General features: G+C 35.0%; 1 protein-coding gene and 6 non-coding genes across 7 annotated transcripts; all 7 read left to right on the top strand.

Moving 5' to 3' along the window:
- The first annotated feature begins 243 nt into the window (after window positions 1–243).
- Window positions 244–24168, top strand: LOC133175970 (dolichyl-diphosphooligosaccharide--protein glycosyltransferase subunit 2-like). The gene is made up of 20 exons (XM_061311131.1): window positions 244–272; window positions 2749–2942; window positions 4696–4791; window positions 5083–5191; window positions 5350–5413; window positions 5599–5713; window positions 6273–6362; window positions 6700–6807; window positions 6959–7027; window positions 7506–7627; window positions 8184–8301; window positions 10024–10115; window positions 10624–10738; window positions 10878–10958; window positions 11088–11192; window positions 11594–11677; window positions 12105–12200; window positions 12547–12622; window positions 23452–23581; window positions 23766–24168. The coding sequence occupies exons 1-20, from the start codon at window positions 263–265 to the stop codon at window positions 23785–23787; spliced, it is 1896 nt and encodes a 631-aa protein (XP_061167115.1). The 5' UTR covers window positions 244–262; the 3' UTR covers window positions 23788–24168.
- Window positions 5748–5991, top strand: LOC133175994 (small nucleolar RNA SNORA73 family). The gene has a single exon (XR_009719366.1). It is a non-coding gene; the product is annotated as a small nucleolar RNA SNORA73 family (small nucleolar RNA).
- LOC133175999 (small nucleolar RNA SNORA73 family) lies at window positions 7173–7416 on the top strand. The gene has a single exon (XR_009719371.1). It is a non-coding gene; the product is annotated as a small nucleolar RNA SNORA73 family (small nucleolar RNA).
- On the top strand, window positions 8520–8763 carry LOC133175996 (small nucleolar RNA SNORA73 family). Its single transcript, XR_009719368.1, has one exon. It is a non-coding gene; the product is annotated as a small nucleolar RNA SNORA73 family (small nucleolar RNA).
- LOC133175995 (small nucleolar RNA SNORA73 family) lies at window positions 9226–9469 on the top strand. The gene has a single exon (XR_009719367.1). It is a non-coding gene; the product is annotated as a small nucleolar RNA SNORA73 family (small nucleolar RNA).
- LOC133175997 (small nucleolar RNA SNORA73 family) lies at window positions 10306–10549 on the top strand. The gene has a single exon (XR_009719369.1). It is a non-coding gene; the product is annotated as a small nucleolar RNA SNORA73 family (small nucleolar RNA).
- LOC133175998 (small nucleolar RNA SNORA73 family) lies at window positions 11244–11482 on the top strand. Its single transcript, XR_009719370.1, has one exon. It is a non-coding gene; the product is annotated as a small nucleolar RNA SNORA73 family (small nucleolar RNA).
- Window positions 24169–27061: the final 2893 nt, after the last annotated feature.

Genomic DNA, 27061 nt, shown 5'->3' with positions numbered 1-27061 from the left:
CTGATAGTCCTCATTATCTACTGTTGTTCCAGTTACCTATCCCGTTAGTATATGGGTCCCTGGTTCTTCTAAATATAATCAGATATAATATCTGATTATATTATCTAGAAGAACTTTATTTGCGAATACTATAAATTACACGATAGTTTAAGTTACAGCACTGCTTTTGATCCGCGCCACAGTCTGTAGCGACAGCGCCAAGTGGGAACAATAGAAATCAAGGGCACATAACTTACAATTGCCGACGCTACACCTCAGAAAAATGGCGAAGGGTGAGTGGAAGCCGGTAGCTTGCAAAGGATTATGCATGAAACTTTGCATGCAAACATATTAACAAGAGTTTTAGTCGACTGATATATTTCATTTATTTTAATTTGACTCCTTTGAATATGTTTTAAGAGTAATTTATTCGTGTCCAATTTTGTAGTGAGAAGCAACCAATGAAAACTGCCACGTGTTTCTCAATTGTTGGCCGGTTTTTCATAAACCGACTTGGAGTCGTTTACAAACAAAGAAAATGTTAAATCTCTTCATTGTTAGGGTTTGATTTTATATTTTTGTGTGAGCAAGTATTTACCAATGAGTGTTATTACATGTAACGTTTTTTCATCGGTAACATTTAACCCCCCCCCCCTTCTCAGTTCACTTTTCTGTTTTGTCACGTAATTCATAATCCACAACAAAAATTTAGAGAAAAATATAAGGCATACTTTTCGATATGAGTTGTTACAATGTTGGTCAATAGTTGTGCTGCATTTAGTTAATATTTTATTGCTAAAATAGCTTCCTTATCCAGTATCCAACAACAATACCACCACAAGTATTAGCTTTCCTAAAAAGCTTGTCTGACTTGAGCAAATTTTTTTTTATGTGAAGAATCAAGAAAAGCTAAATCCTGCATGTGTAAGCAACATGACTCTGAGTCATGAAATGAATTCTTTTGCTAAGAAACAAGAAAAGTTCAAGTCAGTGGCTTCTATGTACTACACTGTATTACTTGTAATTTCGTTTTTTTTTATGGATGTACGAAGCGGGAGGAGGGGGGGGGGGTGCCCCACAATAATTTTGTCGATTATACATGGCTATTTTATGCTCGTGTCCCCTAAATTATGTAAATATTAATTTCTGATAACTTTTTTTATGTTCTATAAGAATTTCTTTTCTTGATAGTGTCCACCCTAAACTGAAAATTTCTGAAATTTCTTTTAACGGGCCTGTTCATGGATACAAAGATATAACCAGTGGCTTTGAAAGAAAAAGTTACAACACATTAAAATCTAAACATCAATTGGTGAACAATTTTAACTAAGAGATTATTTTTTTAAATAAACGTGTTACAAATGAGCTAACATCTTTGCATTTAAGCAAAAGAATATTCAACATCGGAGTATCCTTCCCTTTGATATTTTTTTAACTAGGAATAAATCAAACGTCTGCAAGTTATGAATATGTGTTGATTTATAAAAATTCTAAAGGTAGAGAGACTTGGTATGCATTGAAAATAAACAGCCATTAGTTAATCTGATAAAGATAATGGACAAGTGTTTGACCTGACCAGCTTTATTCCTTCTGCTTTGCTGGACATGAATAATGCATTCGAGAATGGCCAAATGTTATGTAACCTGTATAATGTGATAATAATGACATCAGGTCCAGTGCTCTGGCTTGTTTGGGTGTTCAGCATGTTTCCTTCACTCCTCATGCTCTCCAATTGATATTTGAGATAGTATGAAGTTTCTAAGATCAAGTTATCACACGAATTCTGTTGAACGACTTGACCAGCAAGCCTTGGCTAAATCTAGTACTGTCTGATGCCATGACGTCAGACAATTACTTATCAGGTTTGTTACTGACTGTCCATAGAAATATGTTGGGTTTGTTTGTTTGTTTATTGTTGTTTAACGTCCCTCTCCATTCTAGAGCAAACGGTATTACCACTGCGCCACACGAGCGACAAAATATGATGGGTTGTTCAAGTCCATAGAAGGCTCGGTTTCTCGTCAACTTGAGCAACCCATCATATTTCTGTGGACTCTGTAACAAACCTAATAATTGTTCTTAACAAACCTGCAGAGACGAATTACAATTAAAAAGTTTCTTTTCTGTGCAAATCTAAATTTGTCATCATGTTAACAGACAACGTCTCTGTAATGGGCACTGTTCTTGATTTAATTGCAACATTCCAAATCAATTTATTGGTTTTATTAAAAAAAGCCAAAAAAAAAGGCTGGTTTGAATTTTTGTTTATTAATTTGGATGAGATAATGTCATTTTATCTGCCATGCAGCCATCCAAACTTTGCTACTTGCTGTCCAAAGAAATATTGATTGCAGGCATGTGATGTCTGCTTTCCAATGATATTGCATCATTGTAGTCTGAGGTAAAGCAAACTTTACTGAGTTTGTCCTAGCCTTGGTCCAGTTTGTTAAAGTGGTGATACACTTGCCCTTAATGTAATACTACTTTTTTATAACTTTGACTTGTTTGCACTGGTGGTTAGGTTTGAAGGCACAGAGTACTGTAAGAGTGGGAAGTTCTGGGTTCAAGTCCAGGTGCACCTGATACTTTTCTTCCCTATCTGATGCCTGCAAAATATGTCACATGGGTCCCTATGGAATAATTGGTATCGGGGGAAAGTTTTTTTTAAAAAAAATCCAAGCTATATGTTTCCCAATATTGATGTTACTAGAGGTGATTTTCAGAAAAATGAAAATGAATTGCTCATTAGGAGATTTTTTTCTTTTTCAGTGACGCCAATATTATATTTGTTTGCGGTGGCTGTTGTTGGTCAAGCCCTCACACCTTCAACATTCCTTACAACGATAGACCAAGAAAGACTGAAGAAAGTGTTCCAGTCAACCACACCCTACACAGATTTACCCACAGTCCATTACTCAATACTTGGGCTGAAATTGCTGGGGGATACCAGCATTAATAATAAGGTCAGTTACTCTTTATTAAATTATTGTGGTAAATTTATTCTAGACAATATAATACCTTGTACTGTGGTTTCATAATTTTTCGATAACACCAGTTATTTGTTGTTTTTCTTTGTTGAACCAAACCATGAAATTAGGTGATCAATAAACTACAGTTATTTGCCCAGTTGCAAATAAGGAACCGATTTGGTGGTGCTACATATATGACGGCATTATTTCAAAAACTAAGTTGTTTGTCAAAGTAGTTCAATGGCTTGAGGAAATAAATGTTGTTCCATAAAATTTCAGCCTTTCAAAAAAACTATTTATTTTAGGCCCAAAAAAATAATAGTCTTGTTTCTTGCTACCGGCCTGAAAAAAATAGGGTAGGTAGGTAGGAAAATTATTTTATTTTATATTTTTATTTTATTTTTTTCCGACAGCATTTTTTTGGATATGAACTAATACAAGATCAAATTAAACATGTCACAGGTCAACGTTGTCTTTTAAAATTAAATTTGATCTCTTTTTATGCACAACTCAAGTGGTATTTTATGAAAGTCCATATTTAAAACAAGAATTTCATGAAATGCTTGTTTTGTGTTAACACGGAAACTGATTACGGTGACAGAACAATGAAATTCCAGAAATTCCCGATTTTTTTTCTTCCAAAACTTAAAAAAAAACTTTAGGGTCGGGGGCTAAAAAATAGGGTAGGTCGGGTAGCAGGAAACAAGACTATTATTTTTTTTGGCCATAGCAATTAAGTTAACATGTGTACTCATTTTCTAGTTAAGAATGAGCCGACGAGTTCCGAATACCTTAGCAGTTCCCATGCAATTCGACCCTAAATTAAAAATATCCGTCCCACACATTATCGATTGACATGCCTAGGAAAAGTTAAAATAAATGCTTACCAGTAAGTAAGTGGTATTTTCAAAGGATAAAGAGAAATAACAGTCACATTTACAATGAAGAAATTACAGAAAACTAACTTTTATATAGTGTTTATAATGGGTATTTGGAACTAGTAAAATGACAACACAAAAATATTCCAATATATTCCAGTGATCTAATTATTTATTTTTCGACAAACTTTTGGTATTTGTTAAAATACATACCAAACTTACTTTTGATAGATGAAATGTTGTTTTATGTGAAAAATTGACATCTTTACAGACATTTTTCTGCAGATAAATGTGTCGGGGTGATTCAGATTTGTTGCATTGTTAAAGTATGTGGCCTGTTTCAAGTACAGTAGCGAACACAAACTGACGGCAAAAAATCAAAACTTCACATAATTCTAACACTCATAGATGTGCCTTCATACCATAGGTATGAATTTATGTTTACACTTTTGAATTTATTAATTATCAGCTCTTGAATTATTAATTATTCAGAACTGAACAAAATTCGGAACTGGTCAAACGACTGTACATACAGCTGAACTTAGGTATCTTGAACACTGATATCTCAATTACCATGGATATGTCAAAGGGATTTGGAAGTCTCAACCACATGTTATCTGTTTTACCCTCGATATCTTGAATTGTCTGATATCTCAAAGTTTTTCTCAGTCCCATTGAGTTCGAGATAACAAGGTTTGACCATAGGATGAGTGTACCTGTTCAAGAATTTGCATCTTTAGAAAAAAATCGCATTTTGTATCAAAACCACAAAATTTGATCCTTATAAAAATTAATGAAACCACAGTTATATTTGAAGAATGAGCATCCTGATTACTCAAAATTGTTAATCAATAATTTTTTTTTTCCAGGAAATATGCAGCACTATAACAAGATTAGTAGATAATAAGAGTGTAGCCTCATTGTATCATGCATCTGCTGCAGCCAAAGGTGTAGGCAACTGCAAGGTGAGCTTGCAAATTAAAAACTTTTTTCCAGCCTGAAATTATATGTAGTTGTTAAATATGTTTAAGTTTTAAATTTTTAAATGTTATGCATCACTGAAACTTGTGAATAAATATTTTACATTAAAAAAATTGCTTAAATATTTAATGAGTAAGAATATGAAAGATTTCAATAAAAAAAATGGTGATAAATTCACTCAGTATATGATTTGACACACCGTAATGTGGGATTCTGGGGCCTATCATATCTTCAGAATTTCAAAGCTGGTCAATTGATTTTGAATTTCCTTTCAGTTTCCTGTAGGAGAAGCTCAGAAAGTGCTGAGTGATGCCATCAAGGACTCCGTTCCTGTGGCTGATATCTTCTATGCATTCTCTGCTTTAAAAAACCTAGGTTTACAAGGTATGTTATTCTACACATCGTCATCAACAGTTTTCAAGATCTAATAAACATAAACACTTTAGTGATACATTCCTATCCATTTGTTCAGTGTTGTGGTCTGAAATCCAATAATGACATTGATCTATTCATTAAGAATTTTATGATTTCTCTTTTTGCAGTTGATAATGCTAAAGTTACATCAGCATTAACAGAGGCACTTAAAAAGGATGATTCACCTTTAAGGTTTTTAATTTTTTTTTTTAATTTCAATATTATTGAACTATTTTAGTATATAATCACTGTTGCCAATGTTGTATATTTTTTAAGAAAAAATAATTTATGATATTAGCATTCAGAAATTGAAAGCAGTTCTGTTTTGTGATGGGTAAGTCTGTAAATAGAACATGTATATAATATTCCTATTTCAGTGCTGGCTATGGATTCTTTGTTGCCTCTCAGTTAACTGGAGACACAAAGAAAATATTTGATAGCATTGAAGATATCATTGCACAGGCTGATGAAGTAGATGATAAATATTTACAAGTAAGTATGAGAAAAAAAATTGACTCTTATTGACCCAATGTTGACACTTCCCCCCAGCTGGACTCTGTCTGACTGTGGGGGAAGTTGTCTATGTGGCATATGGGAGCTGAATGTCTCCTTGGAGACTTGAGGTATATTCCCTTTCCACATCATTGGAGAGTAACCTTGTCCCCTGACCCCTGGGGGTCAGGTGTGGACAGGACCCTGTATATTCCATCACCTTCTCAGATGTCACTCTGTGATGATGACTGGGGAGAAAAACCATACAGGGTACAACATAATTTATCTATACTTAAATGTGTATCATTCACCACTGATTTATTGTGATAGGTTTCATCATATTTTGTCTATTTTTATGTACAATTAAACTAGTTCTGTTATGCACATGTACAAGATGAATTTACAATTCTCATTTTGAATTTTTTGTTTAAAATTGACTTACACTAATCACTGAGAATGACGAAATGTGTTTTTTGCATTATCAAAGTCATCACAATCATTTATTCTTATAACCACCACTTTCCTTCTGGTATTGCAAGTTTTTTTCCTGTCCTTACAGTTTGAAGGAGGGCTTTACACCACGGCTGTAGTTGTAGATGGAGCATACCAACTGGCAGTCAAAGAGAAGAAGGCACCAACAATGTCAGATGTACGTGTCAAACTGTTTTATTTAGGCATAATTTTATGAACATCAATAATTCATTAGATTGAATTAAAAACAGACAAAAATAGATATTCAGATACTGTTGAGTAACCCAGTAACTTTTTATTGATGACAATTTTGATTGCCATATTGTCTGACATGTTGCTGGAAGATCAAGTTTCACACAGAATAAGCCATGGTATTGATTCTTATTCATACTGTGGAAGAAGATGTGAAAACAAGACAAAATTGAAACTACATTTATACGAAGAAATGACTTGCTTTGAGTATTACCAGGATGTTGTATTTGTTTAATTTAATAAACCTTTATTTTATTGAACAGGACAAAGTTGTCAAGTTTGCCAACTACTTTTTGAGCAGAAAACATGTTCACCAGCTGAGAGCAGCTTACCAACTAGTCTCTGTTATCAAGACCCTCACTGATAATCCAGTTAGTCCTAATACTGATATTAAAAGGGAATTTTTGAAAAGTGTATTCAATCCTACTTTTTCGTCAAAGTAAATTAAATAACATCATCTATTATGAGTACTTGTTTAAAAAAGTGTATATTTTCTTCTTTTGTATTTTAAATCAATTTTAGTTCCACATCCCTGTAGCCATTACACTGGCAAGTCCAGTTGCAGTTACTTCATCATCACCAAATGTACAGGTATGTTACCTAAGTCAACAAAATTAATTTACATAAAAATATTTAACTCTTCTCTATGGGAAAAAAATATTTGTAAGTATGAGTGGAAATATTAAAGTCAATGTTAACATTGCTTGATTGGACTTATTTTAAAACTAAAATCCACCCAATGTTGACACTTCCCCCCAGATGGACTCTGTCTGACTGTGGAGGAAGTTGTCTGTGTGGGGTATGGGAGCTGAATGTTTCCTTGGAGACTTGAGGTATATTCCCTTTCCACATCATTGGAGAGTAACCTTGTCCCCTGACCCCTTGGGGTCGGGACAGGGCAGGACCCTGTATATTCCATCACCTTCTCAGATGTCACTTTGTGATGATGACTGGGGAGAAAAACCATACAGGGTACAATTCAATAAAGTTGACTCCAGTCTTGGAGGTAAAGAATAACATTTAGTTTTGGAAATGGTTTTCACAGAAATGAGTACCTTGTATTTTTAAGATTAAAGTGACCAATCTGTTGGGTGGAAGCATTGGTTCATTAACAGTGACGGCAGACAGTGCCAAACATATCGGCAGTGAAGCCATTGTACTAAGCAAAAAACCATTTACTGCAAAAGATAGGTAAGAAAATGTTCATTTTATAATATCTTTTTGAGGAAAATAATAAGGTTATTGGTGCAAATGATTTTATCACAAGATTTTTATCACAAGATTGTTTTGTTATGATAGTCTTGTGTCACAAAATTAGTGTGACTAAAGAAAGAAAAAATTGAATGCGTGTACATTGTGGAAAATGGTAAAATCATTGTTTCAGTGTAAATTCAAGACCTGATCATGTATTTTATAATTATTTTGATAAAGAACACTCAGGTGCCATATTTTGAAAAGTACATGCACTGTAAATGTCCTTTTTTCATGGGGTCATAATTTCCGTAGAATTGCCATTTCTGTTCAGTCCATAGGTAGAAAATTATGCAGATTTTTTGGATAGCCATTGTATGTCTCAAATGCAATTTAAACATTATGTGACAAATTTCCACAGAAAATTTGTGACCATGTACATGGCATAAATTAATCCGATGCAGAAAAATGTACGTCTACAGTATATGACATAAAATGTATAACATTCGGATTGTCTTTAGTTTCATTGGTCTGAGGTGTCATTATGATTTTTCAGCTCGACATATGAACTTAACTTCATGCAGGCTAAACCTGTCCGCGGCTTCTACAAACTTACTATTAGTGCTAAACCCAGCAAAGAGGACAAGAAATTACTAGGCCTGACTGGAGCTCAGGTAATATTACAGAAGAAAAACTCTTCAAAATTTAAATCAGCCCTGTAACCCAAGATAGCAACATTTTGTAGCAGGGCTATAAAAAAAATGTAGTGATTAATATAAGGTTGGCTTGAACTATAATTAATATAGGGTTGGCTGAACTTAGTGAACTTTGAATTAATTTAACTCTTGGCTAGCAAGCCCATGGGTAAACTGAGAACTGTAGATAGTTTAACCCAATGATGACACTTCCCCCCAGCTGGACTCTGTCTGACTGTGGAGGAAGTTGTCTGTGTGGCGTATGGGAGCTAAATGTCTCCTTGGAGACTTGAGGTATATTCCCTTTCCACATCATTGGAGAGTAACCTTGTCCCCTGACCCCTGGGGGTCGGGTGTGGGCAGGACCCTGTATATTCCATCACCTTCTCAGATGTCACTTTGTGATGATGACTGGGGAGAAAAACCATACAGGGTACAGTCTATGTTTAAAATACTATGCTGACAAATTGATGTAGAAACAATTTAGAAGGAGGTACATGTATAAAAGATGTTGATAGTCTTGATACATTGGTAAAAAGTGAATTTTCAAGTCCAGGATCCTAGAACGGGGACAGATTTGTTTGTTAAAATTGTCTGACATGTTCTTGGAAGATTAAGTTTCACACAGAATAAGCCATGGTTATGATTTTTTATGATTTTACACATGGAAGAAGTGAAAATAGGCAAAAATTGGAAAACACATGTTAATATCGTGTTTTATATTCTACTCATTTTTTAAAAAATATTCACTATTTGTTAATGAGAATTAACATAAAATTTTGGATTAGAGCAAAAGGACTCACCTAATTGTGTAAGTGCTTTGTAAATTCACTTTACATTTAAAGTAGAGATTTACCTTAATCCCATCTCCCTTCCCAACCCCCAACACTCGCACAAATTTACTCAATGTTGACACTTCCCCCCAGCTGGACTCTGTCTGACTGGGGGGGAAGTTGTCTGTGTGGCGTATGGGAGCTAAATGTCTCCTTGGAGACTTGAGGTATATTCCCTTTCCACATCATTGGAGAGTAACCTTGTCCCCTGACCCCTGGGGGTCAGGTGTGGACAGGACCCTGTATATTCCATCACCTTCTTAGATGTCACTCTGTGATGATGACTGGGGAGAAAAACCATACAGGGTACATTCTATTTACATTACCTTTGATGTTCCTTTTGTGTTTTCTCAAGTACCAATAACATTTCTAAACTTTGTTAAGAAATTCCCTGAGGTAGACATTTGTTACACAGAGAAAACAGCTCTTTGTGTAAAGAAAAAATCAGGGACATTATATGGAGGCACCGAAACGTTGTTATGCATTTTGCTTTTTACAGTGTGTGAGTCTCCAAACATATTTTTGCAATGCTTATACATGTAATAACATTTTTATGCTCCCCTTCGAAGAAGGGAGGGCATATTGCTTTGCTGCTGTCTGTCTGTCGGTCTACTAACAGTTTCCATTCATTTTCTTAGCAGAGGTTGCACATACTGAAATGAAATTTGGTATACAGATTTATCATAAGAATATCTAGGTCAAATCTGTTTTGGGTACAATTGAGCAATTATTGACAGAGTTATGCCCCTTGGACTTTGAAAAATTTCAATTATTTGTGGGGGGGGGGGGGGGCATAAGTGTTTCATAATCTCCTTTTTTTTTTGTGGAATTTTGGAATGAATTCTTGAAGTCCTTTTGGCATTTACAGGTTGAAGTAAAGGTGACTACGCAAGTTTCCATTGAGAATGCAGAGATAGGTGTAGCAGATAAAGACCAAACAACAGCAGCAAGAACCACTAAGTAAGCACTCTGTTACTAAACAAGAGTAATTCATGTATAGGAAATATGAATGTCTCAAAATTCTTTATAACTGGGAAATGGATGTGGGTTCCACATTTACTTTTTTATGCTCAAAAAAATCTTTTGAAATGTAAGTCCAGAAAGTGTGCACTTTAAAAAAAAAACATTTGAGGTATTAAAAAGTATTTTTCCAATGTTGACACTTCCCCCCAGCTGGACTCTGTTTGACTGTGGGGGAAGTTGTCTGTGTGGCGTATGGGAGCTGAATGTCTCCTTGGAGACTTGAGGTATATTCCCTTTCCACATCATTGGAGAGTAACCTTGTCCCCTGACCCCTGGGGGTCGGGTGTGGGCAGGACCCTGTATATTCCATCACCTTCTCAGATGTCACTCTGTGATGATGACTGGGGAGAAAAACCATACAGGGTACAGAATTAACAGACTAACATAAGAACCCCACAGAAAAATAATTCATACAAAAATCATGAAGCTTTTTGTTATGTTTCAGACTTCAGTTCCCAAACAAGGCTTCAAATGTATTTGAGGCTGACTACCATCAGAAGATAATCCTAAAGTTCCAGCTGAAGGATAAAGCTGATGGCAGCATGATGTCTGCTCATCAGGTGGGACATTAACATTACAGTACAGCAAGGAGTCATCTTGATCAAATATTTTCACTTTGCTGATAAATTTAAAAAGATGGCAGACTAAAGAGAGATTCAGCAGAGGGGTCATTATTCATATAAATGTTTTATTTTTCAGACCTTCCTGAAACTCACTAACAAGGAGACAAACCAGGAAATCATTTTTGTTGCTGATGCAGACAGCAACAAGTTCGATTTGGTAAGATTTTAGGAACAGGCATTTATTATTGGATAATGACAAAGTAGTCTTGAATTTCTTTGTTTGAAATAAAGTAAGAGCTGGCCTTATTTTTTTTAATGAAAAATATAATGTGAATATTTCATTTAGGATATTGGAAGCAGTTCTAGTCAGTTTGGATATCTCTCTGGAAAATACAGCATGGAACTGATCATTGGGGATGCTGTTATTGAGAATCCATTCTCTTGGGTCATTGTAAGTGAAATATTTGATTCTAACATTAACAGACTACTATTAATTTCTATACCAATGTTGACACTTCCCCCCAGCTCTGTCTGACTATGGGGGAAGTTGTCTGTGTGGCATATGGGAGCTGAATGTCTCCTTGGAGACTTGAGGTATATTCCCTTTCCACATCATTGGAGAGTAACCTTGTCCCCTGACCCCTGGGGGTCAGGTGTGGACAGGACCCTGTATATTCCATCACCTTCTCAGATGTCACTTTGTGATGATGACTGGGGAGAAAAACCATACAGTGTACATTCTTTTTACATTACCTTTGAAATTCCTTTTCTGTTTTTCTCAACTATCAGTAACATTTCTAACTTGGACTCTGAAGAGTTCCTACTTAACCTTCATATCATTTGTTCTGGCAGGGTGAGGTTAGCCTTCACTTCCCAGAGGGCCAGGCACCAAAAGAGAAGCCAGCTGATCGCTATGCAAAGAAACCAGAAATCAAGGTAGAAGTGAGAAAGTTGTAGCATTATTACTAGAAAAACTTGTTCAGGAAAGAATTTTCATTAGTTTAATACTGTATGCTGGAATATTTTTGTCTCTATTTTATTTTTTCTTCACCCTCATTGCAAGTTGGCGAATGGGGCAAATTCAAAGAAAATGGTTATTTCTAGCAAATGTGTCTGGGCGAATTTAAAACGAAGTAAAATCATCTGAGAGTGTTAAAGGGGAAAAAACGTGTACAGTATGTTCATCCATCTCTACTAATTTGTAAAATCTATGGGAAAACTGTGTTACTATCATTTATGTTTACCATTGATAAGCTTGAAAACAGGTCTAAGACTTTATCATGATTGTTGAAATCTCCAGGTGTACGTGATAGAGTTATAAGGTTAGTATTTGATTGTTTTTGATAGAATTCCTGTCTTTCAGCACATGTTCCGTGAGCCAGAGAAGCGACCCCCAGCAGCTGTATCCACAGTATTCACTGCCCTGGTCCTGGCCCCTGTTCTTATTCTCTTATTGTTGGTAAGACTTAACTCTATGTTAAAATCAGTTTTCATGTTATTTAATGGGGTATCCAAAACAAAAACAAAAAAAGAGATGTGCATCTTTGGATGAGATGAATGCTTTTATCTTGCCCACATTTTAGGCTGAAGTTAATAAACATCTAACACAGACTTTGGGTCTTAAAATGTGACTTCTGAGAAATTTGCTTGATGTCTGGTGTTACTTTGTAGTCATTTAATAAGGCTAATACATATATGTTCATTTAGAGTCTTCCCAATTTATATATGCTGGTAAGGTAGGTTTTGGCTGTATTAAAATCAACAGCAAGTTTTTTCAAATACACATATAGTGTGTTCTTTTGCAGTGGATGAAGATTGGAATCAATGTCTCCAATTTCCCTATGTCCATTAGTGCACTTGGATTCCACATCTGTCTCGCAGGTACATAATTATGCATCATTAAACATGAAATAACTACATGTCTTACATTTATATTCTATGAGAGAAGAATGTGTTAGTCTAGAAAAAAGAAATATTCAATTCTGATCATTGTATTTAATTTGTTGCTTGAGAAAATGTAGAAACATTCGTAGAATCAGACCATTCCAAGTTTTTGTATGTTGAACATCCAAAAACAAATAAGGTACCTATTCATTAAGAAGAGACCTGTGGGCCACACCACTCATCTCAGTTATTATGTACCTGTAAAAAAAACCTCTTATTGTCAAAAAGACTAAATTCCATGTTTTCAACAGATTTTAGGGTCCTCCACATACCTTCAACTTATGTTCTACTATAATCTAGTATCACTCTTAACAAATGTATCATGACTAGGTTTGAAATATTATTAGGTCTTTCCACCTTTCTGTGGAAAGACCTATTGATTTTCTTCTGTTTATTATTATTATTATTAGGTCTTTCCACCTTTCTGTGGAAAGACCTCTTGAAATGCTTATGTTTATTATTATTATTTTTTTTCTTCCCGGACTTTTGAAACCACAAGACTTATCGAAAAACTTTATAGTTCATGATACTGGACATTAAAAGTTATTTCAAAAAACGACCCCCCGTGTTTGACCCATGACCTCTTACGAAGTTATTGCCCCTTTCGCAAGAATAGCCTGTTATCGCTACTCCTTCGAAACCATAAACCGTAGAGGTACAGAACCTTCACCAATGTTTTCGACTACTCGAGAGGACTTTTCAATCTTTTCATTGCGAAACGATTTGTCGAGCCCTTTAATAAATTGCTGCCCCTGAGAGTTTTTGATGTTTACGAATAATGACAAAATTCTCTAAACAATAAGTCGTAAAGACATGGGACCAACTGCATTAGATTTTGTGACCTCTGACCTTGAAATTTTTGTGAAGGTCAAAGGTCAAGGTCATTCAAAATATGAGAAAATTAGCTTTTTTTTATATCTCTTTTGTCTTTCAACACATACTGAATATCTTTGCATCTATAATATGTCCTTCTAAAACTATTTCAAAGAATTCATTCTAGTCCCCCGAGCTTGACCCATTCAAAAGTTGTCACCCCTTTTGCAACAAAACCTTGTTATCGCTACTCCTCCGAAACCGTAAACCGTAGAGATTCCAAACCTTCATCAGTGTCTTCGACTCATTTAGTACTCTCTTCATTCTATCATTGCAAAAGCATTCTTTGGACCCTTGTATGAGTTACTGCCCCTGAAAGTTTACGCTACTTACATTTAATGAACTTATTTTTAAAACGGTGTATCCTAGAGACATGGTACCAACTGCTTCGGCATATTTGACCTTTGACCTTGAAATATAGGTCAAGGTCAAAGGTCAAGGTCATTTAAAAACATAAGAAATCCCTTATATATGTGTAAAATATAGCAATTCACCAAATGACCTTGAGCTTTGACCTTGACCTTTGACCTTGACATTGGGTCAAATAGAAAAGTTAGGACATGCATCCAGCTCCAGTATCAGGTAAAAATACAGAAAGTAAAGATTTCTTTCTTTTTTTTTTTTTTTTTTTGAATGACCTTGACCCTTGACCTTTGACCTTGACTCAAAGGTCACAATAAGGCTTAAGGATGTGGAAGTAGTTACAATTCTTAGTGTAAAAGAGGCATAAAATAAATAATTCACCCCCCCTTCTTAAAAAAAAAAAAATCACATCAACAACAATGTAGAATATTACTCTAGAATTCAAACCAGACCTCGGATCGACACCAAATTTGGTACAAATGTAGTATAAACCTCAGAGAAACTTTCTGGAGAGTTTTACGGTGAGTCATATAAGTTTATAGAAGTCTTGAAGTTTCACGGCAAAAACTACAAGTTCTGTTGTGTTTGAAATTTAAGTGCAGGTGAACGAAGAAATGATCTAAACCTTTTATCGGCTATTTCTTCAGATGTCGTTAGTAGCATTTAATTCTCCTGATATGATACGACATTTTAATACCAAGCATTCTCTCTTTCTGTTACATTTGGAATTTATTTGATTTTTATTTAGAATTAATCAGTTTCCAGAAATAGCGATTTTCGGTATATTAAAAACTATTCTCGCTTTCATTGTCGTCTTTCCCTTCTAAAACTGAATGTTGGGAATTTAATTTGGGCTACACATATTTAATTAAACCCAAAGAAATGCTTATTTAAATGTTTCATATTTATTTCAGGATATTCAGTCAGAAATGTTAAAATCCGAACCCGATCTTTTAAGCTTACAACGAAGCTATTTACAAAAAATTCAGCATGCTCACAATATCGATGAATCGGGCTACAGTCCATTAATACATTTTCATTAGGGAACAGTGTTAACGTTTTCTCACGCAGCCCGTCCCTTACTATTCCATATACTGCTTGCAAATTCAGGAACTATTTCCTTTTACGGAACTTCTTTCTTCCCCTACCGATTCCAAAAATACGCTTGCATTTCTTCTATAGTCTTAAACAATTAACTTACGTATGTTATCGGAATGCGTGGCCGAATGGTTAGCGCACCTGCCTTGCAACCCAAGGGTTTTGAGTTCGAACCCAGCCGGAGGAGCATTTTTTTTTTTTTTTTTTTTTTTTTTTTGCATATTTTGCATTTTTCTCCTTTTTTTCAACCCAAATGACACGGAAACACTTAAAAAGGTGGAAAGGCCTCTAATTGTTCTCTGAACAATTAGTCTCCTAGTTATTATTAGGTCTTTCCACCTTTCTGTGGAAAGACCTCTTGAAATGCTTATGTTTATTAGGTCTTTCCACCTTTCTGTGGAAAGACCTATTGAAATGCTTATGTTTATTATTATTATTATTATTTTTCCGTTACCGCCTTTTGAACCGAAAGACTTTTCGAAGAACTTTATAGTTCATGATACTCGACATCAAAAGTTATTTCGAAAAACTACCCAACGAGTATGACCTATGACCCCTTTCGGAGTTCTTGCCCTTTGAACGAAAAACATTGTTATCGCTACTCCTTCGAAATCATAAACCGCAGAGGTTCGAAACCATTACCAATGTTTTCGACTACTTGAGAGGACTTTTCAATCTTTTCATTGTGAAATGATTTGTCGAGCCCTTTAATAAGTTATCGCCCCTGAGATTTTTTTGGTGTTTACGAATAATGAAAAATTTTCTTGATGATAAGTCGTCAAGAAATAGGACCAACTGCATAAGATTCTTTGACCTTATACCTTGAAGTTAAGGTCAAGGTCAAAGGTCAAGGTCATTCAAAATATAAGAAAATTAACTCTTTTTATAGCTCTTTTGTCTTTCAACATATACTACATATCTTTGCATCTTTAATTTGTCCTTCTAAAACTATTTTAAAGATTTCATTCTTGTTCCCCAAGCTTGACCCATTCAAAAGTTGTCACCCCTTTCGCAATGAAACCTTGTTATCGCTACTCCTCTGAAACCGTAAAGCGTAGAGATTCCAAACCTTCATCAGTGTCTTCGACTCATTTAGTACACTCTTCAATCTATACAGTGCGAAAGGGTTCTTCGGCCCCTTCTATGAGTTACTGTCCCTGAAAGTTTTCGCTGCTTACATTTAATGAACTTTTTTTCAAAGGGTCTAACCTAGAGACATGGAACCAACTGCATGGGCATGTTTGACCTTTGACCTTGAAATGTAGGTCAAGGTCAAAGGTCAAGGTCATTGAAAACTATATAAATTGTTGATATCAGCTATTTATTTAAATGACCTTGACCTTTGACCTTGACCTTTAACCTTTGACCTTGACACTGACTCAAGGGTAAAAAAAATTCAGAACATGCATCTAGATTCATGTACATTTCAGTGTTGAACTCAGTTTAAAGCAAAGTTGTTGTTGTTTTTTTTTTTTTTTTTTTTTTTTTTTTTTTTTTTTTTTAAATGACCTTGACCTTTGACCTTGACCTTTGATCCAAAGGTCACAATCAAGATTAAGTTCGTGGAGGTTGCTACAACTCTTACTTCTAAAAATGTTAGGAATAAATAAATAAATAATTCTCCTCAACCCCCCCCCCCCTTTTGAAAAAAAAAAAAATCAATAGCAACGTAGAAAATTTCTCTAAAACTCATACACCTCGGATCGACATAAGATTTTAAGAAACTGCAGAAAAGACCTCAAAGAAAGTTTCCTGAAAGTTTTACGGTGAGTCTCTGAAGTGTAACGAAATTATGAATGTTTTCGGCAAATACTACATTTTTTTTTTCTATCTGAAATTTAGGTGCTGATGAGCATAAAAATGAATTTAAGCTTTTATCGGCTATTTCTTCAGTTGTTATTAATAGCATTCGATTCTCCTGCTCTAATACAATATTTTAATACCAAGCATTCTTGATTTCTTTAGTATGTGGGATTTATTTCAATTTTATTTAGATTTAATGTTAATGGAATGAGTCTCGAAAATAGCGATTTTTCCTATCAAATAAATTTCCACGCTCTCATTGACACCTTTTTTTTTCTTCCTGAAATGCATGTCTGAAATTTAATTTATGCTAGTTACATTTAATTCAACCCACATGGAGATATTTATTAAATCGGACCTATTATTTTGAATCACCATATTCGGTCAAACCGAACGCGACATTTTTCATAAATTCGTAAACAAAGTCTCGGCTCTAGGTGATTAACTCCATTGATTTAGAGTATAAACCAACTCAAATAAATTATTTTTACAGAAAATCTGCTTTTTTATTATACACCAATCGTGTTTCTCAAAACAATTTATTACTGATTACTACATTGGACAACAAACAAAAGGACACGTGCTCTTATATTCCTATTTATTCCTAAACAACATATTTACTACCTCCATCTTCATCGGAGTGCGTGGCCTAATGGTTAGCGCACCTGCCTTTCAAACCAAGGATTTTGGGTTCGAACCCTGCTGGAGGAACCTCTTTTTTTTTTTTTTTTTTTTTTCATTTCTTGCATTTTTCTTCTTTATTACAACCCAAATCTCATGGAAACACTTAAAAAGGTGGAAAGGCCTCTAATTGTTCTCTGAACAATTAGTCTCCTAGTTATTATTATTATTATTATTATTATTCTTTTTCTTCCCGGACTTTTGAAACCGCAAGACTTATCGAAAAACTTTATAGTTCATGATACTGGATATTAAAAGTTATTCCGAAAAACGACCCAACGTGTTTGACCTATGACCTCTTACGAAGTTATTGCCCCTTTCGCAAGAATAGCTTGTTATCGCTACTCCTTCGAAACCGTAAAACGTAGAGATACAGAACCTTCACCAATGTCTTTGACTACTTGAGAGGACTTTCCAATTTATTCATTGCGAAAAGATTTGTCGACCCCTTCAATGAGTTATTGCCCCTGAAAGTTTTTGAAGTTTACAAATAATGAAAAATTTTCAAAACGATAAGTCGTAGAGACATGGAACCAACTGCATTAGATTCTTTGACCTCAAATCTTGAAATTTTTGTAAAGGTCAAAGGTCAAGGTCATTCAAAATTTGAGAAATTAAGCTCTTTTTATATCTCTTTTGTCTTTCATTATATACTAAATCTCTTTGCATCTTTAATATGTCCTCTTAAAACTATTTCAAAGATGTCATACTTGTCCCCTAAGATTTACCCTTTTAAAAGTTATTGCCCCTTTCACTGAAAACCTTGTTATCGCTACTACTCCGAAACTGTAAACCGCAGAGACACGAAACCTTCACTAATGTCCTCAGGGCCTTTAGACACAACTTCAATCTATCAGTGCGAAAGGATCCGATGACCCCTTATATGAGTAATCGCCCTTTAACGTCTTTGCTCTTACTATTAAACCTTATAACTTTAAAACTAAAAGTCGTAGAAGCATGGGGTCAAGTGCAATGTGACCCTTGACTTATGAACTTAAATAATTGTTCAAGGTCAAAGGTCAAGGTCATTCAATTTTTTTTTTGAAATTTCATTTTTCCATCTCTCAAGCCATTTCTTGTTTCTTTTGTATAAAAATAAAAAAATAGAGAGTTAAATATGAAAAATATATGAAGTTTAAAGAAGGTGGAAAGACCTCTAATTGTTCGAGAACAATTAGTCTACTAGTTATTAGGTCTTTCCACCTTTCTGTGGAAAGACCTATTGATTTTCTTCTGTTTATTATTATTATTATTCTTCTTCTTCTTATTATTATTTTTCTTCCGCTGATTTTTTGTTTCGACATTTATCGAAAAGATTTTTTGTTCATCGTAAAGGTCATAAAAAGTTATGAACAAATTTGACCCAACGCGTATAACCTATGACCTCTTTCGCAGTTATTGCCCCTTTCACTAGAAACCTTGTTATCGCTACTCCTCTGAAACCGTAAACCATAGAGGTACGAAACCTTCACCAATGTCTTCGACTAATTGAGGAGACTCTTCAATCTATTCATTACGAAAGGATTCGTTGAGCCCTTTTATGAGTTATTGCCCCTGAAAGTTTTTGAACTTTACAAATAATGAAAAATTTTCAAAACGATAAGTTGTAGAGACATGAAACTAACTGCATTAGATTCCTTAACCCTAGACCTTGAAGTTTATGTCAAGGTCAAAGGTCAAGGTCATTCCAAATAAGAGAAATTAAGCTCTTTTTATAGCTCTTTTGTCTTTCAACATATACAGTATATCTTTGCATCTTTAATATGTACTTTTAAAACTATTTCAAAGATTTCAATCTTGTCCCCTTAGCTTAACCCTTTTAAAAGTTATTGCCCCTTGTGCGAAAAACCTTGTTATCGCTACTCCTCTGAAACCGTAGACCGCAGAGACACGAAACCTTCACTAATGTATTCAGTGTCTTTAGACACAACTTCAATCTATTCAGTGCGAAAGTATCCGATGACCCCTTATATGAGTTATCGCCCTTTAACGTCTTTGCGCTTACTAGTAAACCTTATAACTTTAAAGCTAAAAGTGGTAGAAGCATGGGGTTAATTGTAATGTGACCCTTGGCCTTTGACCTTGAATATTTGTTCAAGGTCAAAGGTCAAGGTCATTTCAAAATTTTTAAATTTTCATTTTTTCCATCTCTCAAGCCAATTCTGGTTTCTTTTGTATAAAAATAAAGAGTAGAGAGTTAAATATGAAGAATATATGAAATTTAAAGGTGGAAAGACCTCTAATTGTTCGAGAACAATTAGTCTACTAGTTAGGTCTTTCCACCTTTCTGTGGAAAGACCTCTTGAAATGCTTATGTTTATTATTATTATTATTATTTTTCTTCCCGGACTTTTTAAACCGCAAGACTTATCAAAAAACTTTATAGTTCATGATACTGGATATTAAAAGTTATTCCGAAAAACGACCCCCCATGTTTGAACTTTGACCTCTTACAAAGTTATTGCCCCTTTCGCAAGAATAGCTTGTTATCGCTACTTCTTTGAAACCGTAAGCCGTAGAGGTACGAAACCTTCACCAATGTCTTCGACTAATTGAGGGGACACTTCAATCTATTCATTGCGAAAGAATTCGTTGACCACTTCAATGAGTTATTGCCCCTGAAAGTTTTTGATGTTCACAAAAAATTAAAAATTTTCAAAACCATAAGTGGTAGAGACATGAAACCAACTGCATTGAATTCTTTGACCTTTGACCTTGAAATTTATGTCAAGGTCAAAGGTCAAGGTCATTCAAACTATGAGATATTTATAACTCTCTTGTCTTTCAACATATACTATATGTCTTTGCATCTTTAATATGTCCTTCTAAAATTATTTCAAAGATTTCATTCTTGTCCCCTAAGCTTAACCCCTTTGAAAGTTATTGCCCCTTGTGCGAAAAACCTTGTTATCACTACTCCTCTGCAACCGTAGACCGTAGAGACATCAAACCTTCACTAATGTCTTCAGAGTCCTTAGACACAACTTCAATCTATTCAGTGCGAAAGGACCTGATGACCCTTTATATGAGTTATCGCCCTTTAACGTCTTTGCGCTTAATAGTAGGCCTTATAACTTTAAAAGTATAGGTCCTAGAAGCATGAAACCAATTGCAATGTGATTATTGACCTTTGACCTTTAATGTGTGGTAAAGGTCAAAGGTCAAGGTCATTTCCAAATTTTCTAACCCTCATTCTTTTCTATTTTTCAAGCAATTTCTGGATTCTTTTTGTATAAAAATTAACCTTAAAGAGTAAAATATATAAAATTAAAGAAATTTAAAGAAGGTGGAAAGACCTCTAATTGTTCGAGAACAATTAGTCTACTAGTTATTATTATTCTTCTTCCGCTGATTTTTTGTTTCGATGTTTATCGAAAAGATTGTTCGTTGACCGTAAAGGTCATAAAAAGTTAGGAACAAATTTGACCCAACGCGTATAACCTATGACCCCTTTCGCAGTTATTGCCCCTTTTGATAGAAACCTTGTTATCGCTACTCCTCCGAAACCATAAACCGTAGAGGTACGGAACCTTCACAAATGACTTCGACTAATTGAGGGGACTCTTCAATCTTTTCATTGCGAAAGTATTCGTCGACCCCTTTTATGAGTTATTGCCCCTGAAAGTTTTTGATGTTTACAAATAATTAAAAATTTTCAAAACAATAAGTTATAGAGACATGGGACCAACTGAATAAGATTCAATGACCTTTGACCATATAATATATGCAAAGGTCAAAGGTCAAGGTCATTCAAAATATAAGAAATTAAGCTCTTTTTATATCTCTTTTGTCTTTCAACATATACTAAATATCTTTGCATCATTAATATGTCCTCTTAAAACTATTTCAAAGATTTCGTACTTGTCCCCTAAGATTTACCCCTTTAAAAGTTATTGCCCCTTTTACTGAAAACCTTGTTATCGCTACTCCTCCGAAACCGTAAACCGTAGAGACACAAAACCTTCACTAATGTCTTCAGGGTCTTTAGACACAACTTCAATCTATTCAGTGCGAAAGTATCCATTGACCCCTTATATGAGTTATTGCCCTTTAATGTATTTGCGCTTACTATTAAACCTTATAACTTCAAAACTAAAAGGCATAGAAGCATGGGGTCAAGTGCAATGTGACCCTTGACCTTTGACCTTGAAAATTTGTTCAAGGTCAAAGGTCAAGGTCATTTCAAATTTGTTAAATTTTTCATTTTTTCTATCTTTCAAGCCATTTATGGATTCTTTTGGTATAAAAATTAACTTTATAGAGTAAAATGTGAAAAATATATGAAATTTAAAGAAGGTGGAAAGACCTCTAATTGTTCGAGAACAATTAGTTTACTAGTTTACTAGTTTACTCTATTTTTAGCTCACCTCGACGAAGTCGAGATGAGCTTATGCTATACCCCCGGCGTTGGCGTCCCGGTTAAAGTTTTAGGAGCAAGTCCCATTCCCAAGTAACTATAAGCCCTACCAGGACCAAACTTGCATGGATGATGCATCTAGGGATGGACACTACCACACTTGCTTCGGATGCTGGATCTGACCTAGATTTTCCAGATGAGTGACCAGATTAAAGTTTTTGGAGCACTACCCAATTATAAGCCCTACCTAGACCAAACCTGCATGGATGATGCATCAAAGGAAGGACACTACCATACTTGCTTCAGATTTTGGATCTGACCTACATTTTCCAGATGAGTGACTAGGTTAAGGGTTTGGGAGCAGGTCCATTCCCAAGTGATTATTTAAGCCTTACCTTGACCAAACTTGCATGGATGATGCATCTAGGAATGGATGCTACCACACTTGCTTCGGATGCTGGAAGTGACCTTGATTTTCCAGATGAGTGACCAGGTTAAAGTTTTTGGAACAGGTACCTAACTATAAGCCTTACCTTGACCAAACTTGCATGGATGATGCATCTGGGGATGGACACTACCATATTTGCTTCAGATGCTGGATCTGACCTAGATTTTCCAGATGAGTGACCAGGTTAAAGTTTTTTTGGAGCAGGTCCATTCCCAAGGAACTGTAAGCCCTACCTGGACCAAACTTGCATGGATGATGCATCTAGGGATGTACACTAACTATCCTGCTTCGGATTCTGGATCTGACCTAGATTTTCCACATGAGTGAATTTTAGCCATATTTTAACCAAGTTAGCATGATGTATCTAGAGATGGACACTTTCAGACTTGCTTTGGATTCTGAATCTAATATTGATGGATATTAATCTTGGGATGTATACTAACTAGGAAAAAAATATGATGTGAGATTTCCCTTACTTATAGATAACATTCGCCGAGGTGAGCTTAGTAATCTTTGATTACCTATGTTTTTTAAATTTCTATAAGTATTAAGAATTTCTTTCAAGTTTTGTTTAGCACAGTAAATTTTGTTTTCTTCTGACATATACATGAAATAGTAAGCTCACAATCAATATCAACAAAATTTCCGCTAAAATTCAGATATTTGATAAATCTCTCTGGCAGGGTAGACAATTTTTATCAACCCTGCATGTCTAGTTAATGTTAGGGTGAGTTTCGAACACTGCTAAAGCATTTATGAGACTTTGTATAGAGCCCAAAATGCTCCTAGGCAGTGATGATGCACAAACAATATAATATTTTTCTCAATATACATCACAAGTCAGGGTGTGTAGAGGACCAGTACAATACAGTCGAGCCACATTAATCCAAACTTTTGTATTCCAGATCAAAACATCCAGATTAATGAAGCAGATTTTTTTTTCATAAATTTTTAGATAAAATTGTTAATTGTGTTCCCCATTAATTCCTTCTGGAAGGTAAAGTGTGTATTGGCTCCATTGAATACTGAGGCCTGATGTCATTTTTACAAACTTTTTAGCCTATTATAAAAAATTGGAATGGGCCTTTAAGTAAGAATCATGTTGTTGTGTACTGTTCTATTGATAAATCATGTCATTTTTAGCCATTTTTGGATTGTACTACTGTTACTGGGTCCAGCTGAATATGTTCCAAACCATTCGTTATCTCTGTGCACTAGCACTGCCAACATTCATCTTTGGAAATAGATTATTAAGTGGAATAGCTTCAAAAAGGTGGGTCTCATGTCAAATTATTTTTAGCTCACCTTAGCAGAGTGAAATAAGTCTTCATCTATACCTTTGCCATTCTTAATTTTGTACGTAGTACATGTATATTAAAAAGGAAATGGAAAAATGTTCTTAAATTTTCATGTTAAACTTGCCATATTATCATTAATGTTTTTTTTTCCTTTTTCAGAAAAGGCGAGAAGAAAGTTTAAAGCAAAAGTAATATATTAGAAGTTAATAAATTACAAAATAAAATTATTTTTATGTTTTGTATGTATATGTTTATACTTTCTCTGTGAATTTTTTAACTTATTTTTTTCCTTTGTTTATAAGTAAGTCTGTTTGAAAATGAAAATGGAATATATATGACTTTTTTTTAATACTATTTCTTGAAATGGTATAAATGTTAAAAAAAAATAAATCAAAAACTTTTATTTTCAAACTTTACTCTTTGAATCTATGGAAACTTTTTTTTTTACAGCAAAAGAGTGCTCTAGTTGTTAATGTGGTGATTTAAATAGGGTCATTTCTTCATTCACAGTGGACTTTCATTCATTTCTTTCATGAAAATAAATTTTATATATATAAAAAACGATTTGTTTTTGTGTGGTCCTTGCTAAGGAGAAGATAAGAGAGTGTAAAGCTCTACATCAGTATCATCCATAATGTTTAGTGCAGTGGGAAGTTTTTTGTTTTATGAAGAACTTTTGGCAATGAAACTGGATAAATTAAGCTCCTACAGAAAGAGGAGACTTTTTTTATAGTAATACAATGGTCAGAGGTATAATAAAGTGGTACCTCGGGAATAAATGTCACCTTGGTAGAAGTTTGTAGGAATGCTGCAAGTAGAAAAGGTGCTTGTATGTTGGTCTTGATGCCATGTTCAAAAGGGCATTTTGTTGTGGAAAAGAGACAGGTTCATCTTGATGCTTTACTTTCTGTAATGGAACAAAAGGGGCCCATTTTGACTCGAGGTCAATGAATTTTAAGGGTTGCAATTGGGAAAGAAAGTAACCTTTTATTTCTTATAAAATGTACATCAAGTAAATACATATAATATACAAACATGATCCTAAGACCTAGGAATACACATGAAATAAGAAAGCCTTAGCACCAACACTTTAAAAGTTATGGCCAAAAGTGGGTCAAAGGTTCAAAAGTCGCCTGCATGGTGCAGAGGTTAGAGCGTCTGCTCTAGAGTGTTGTTCCTTTAGTTGCAAATTCGAATCCCACTGTGGGACGTGGAGACCGGTCCTTCGCATGAGACCGTATAAACCGAGGTACCGTGTTCGCAGTAGGTGCTGGCACAAAAAAGATCCCTCACTGCTCAATGGCCCTGATTGCCGAGTATAGGTCAAAATTTGCAGCTCTTCACTGGCAAGTGGTAGCGCCTCCATGTGAGTGAGAAATTCTCGAGAGGGACTTTAAACAACAAAGGTTCAAAATTATTGATACCCTGTTGGAGGTCTTGCTACAAGGAATACACGTGTAATTTGAAAGCTCTAGAACCAACTTTTCAAAAGTTATGGCCAAGGTTAATGTTTGGTAAAATTTTATAAACTCTAGGGTCAAGGTCAAATACATTGGTACCAAAGAAAGGTCCTGTCCGAAAGAATACACCTGTGAGATGTGAAAGCCATAGCTCCAACCAATCCAATCTGAAGTAATGGACATAGGAATACAGCAAAACCATACGCCCCTGAATCTTTGATAATGGGGGCATAAAAATTAAAACACATCAAGTTTGATAAAAATATATTGCAAGCAAAAGATTAAGTGTTCTGGACAAATAACCATGGTGGACATTACAAAATTAAACCAGAGGCCCATGGGCCACAATGCTCACCTGAGTCTGACCCTACTAATAATATTCTTCATAGCATTTTTTCCCTTTATATTCCCATGTAAAAACATTTTCCTATATAAATTGTATTCCTATGTAAAACTTTGATCCTCTTTTGTGACCCCACCCTACCCCAGGATCATGATTTGAACTTGGAATATATACATATGTAATGAAGCTTTCACATAAATCTCACCCTTTTTGGTGGTTCTTGAAAAGATTTTTAAAAGATGCCATTAAATTTTTATGAATTCTTTATTATCTCCCCTTTAAAAATGACCTGGTCCTTTTTTGAACAAAATTGAATCCCTTAATCCAAGGATACTTTGTAGCATGTTTGATTGAAAATGGCCCAGTGGTTCTGGAGAAGTTTAAATTGTGAAAAGTTTACCAATGACACATGATACACAAGAGAAGCCGACACGCTTCCATTAGAACTTGCTTGAACCTTTGACTCAGGTTAGCTAAAAATCAAAAAGATACATGCATTTCATAAAAGTTCACTTTAAATTCAGGCCAAAACTATTGATTTTAATATTCTTCATGATCTGTATTTTTAATAAGTGTGACTACAGTGTACTTCATTCCTCAAAATTAACGAAAAGGGTCAGTGTCAACCTAGTTACTTAAGTTTCGTCAGCTATGACAATTTTCAACATTTCCCATAAAATTTTTCGACTTACAGGGTTTGAAGGTCTTATGCCTCAAAAGGTATGGTCCAGACAGGGAAAAAGCTAACAGACAAATGACGAGAGGCCCAATGGGCCACAATGCTCACCTGAGTAACTTTGGCCCTGCTGTTCTTCACCTGATTTCCTACGTTGTTATACCTTTTGTGTCCCCCCCCCCCCTCCCCCCGTGGTCATGATTTGAAGAATTTAGAATCTACATTACCCTAGGATGCTTCTACATAAGTTTCAGCTTTTCTGGCTCAGTGGTTCTTGAGAAGAAGATTTTTAACGATATTTTCTACATATTTCAATGTAAAACTTGGATTCCCTATTGTGGCCCAGCCCTATCCCCGGAGGTCATGATATGAACAATTTAGAATCTACACTACACCAGGATGCTTCCACATACGTTTCAGCTTTTCTGGCCTAGTGGTTCTTGAGAAAAAGATTTTTAAAGAAATTTTCTACATATTTCAATGTTAAACTTGGATTCCCTATTGTGACCCCGCCCTACCCCTGGGGGTCATGATATGAACAATTTAGAATCTACACTACCCCAGGATGCTTCCACATAAGTTTCAGCTTTTCTGGTCCAGTGGTTCTTGAGAAGAAGATTTTTAAAGAAATTTTCTACATATTTCAATGTAAAACTTGGATTCCCTATTGTGGCCCCGCCCTACCCTTGGGGGTCATGATTTGAACAATTTAGAATCTACACTACCCCAGGATGCTTCTACATAAGTTTCAGCTTTTCTGACCCAGTGATTCTTGAGAAGAAGATTTTTAGAGATTTTTCCTAAATTTTCAATGTAAATCTTGGATTCCCTATTGTGGCCCAGCCCTACCCCCGGGGGTCATGATTTGAACAATTTAGAATCTACACTACCCCAGGATGCTTCTACATAAGTTTCAGCTTTTCTGACCCAGTGATTCTTGAGAAGAAGATTTTTAGAGATTTTTCCTAAATTTTCA

This window comes from Saccostrea echinata, unplaced genomic scaffold (assembly GCF_033153115.1).
Source record: "Saccostrea echinata isolate AGI-Se365-2 ecotype Australia unplaced genomic scaffold, CSIRO_AGI_Sech_v1 ptg000064l, whole genome shotgun sequence".
Taxonomy (NCBI): domain Eukaryota; kingdom Metazoa; phylum Mollusca; class Bivalvia; order Ostreida; family Ostreidae; genus Saccostrea; species Saccostrea echinata.
This window is presented reverse-complemented; position numbering and strand designations above follow the sequence as displayed.

Coding starts and splice junctions, on each gene's coding strand:
- LOC133175970 (XM_061311131.1), top strand. Junction 5,192..5,349: donor AAAAAACCTAGGTTTACAAG/GTATGTTATTCT, acceptor CTCTTTTTGCAG/TTGATAATGCTAAAGTTACA. Junction 10,959..11,087: donor ACAGCAACAAGTTCGATTTG/GTAAGATTTTAG, acceptor TATTTCATTTAG/GATATTGGAAGCAGTTCTAG.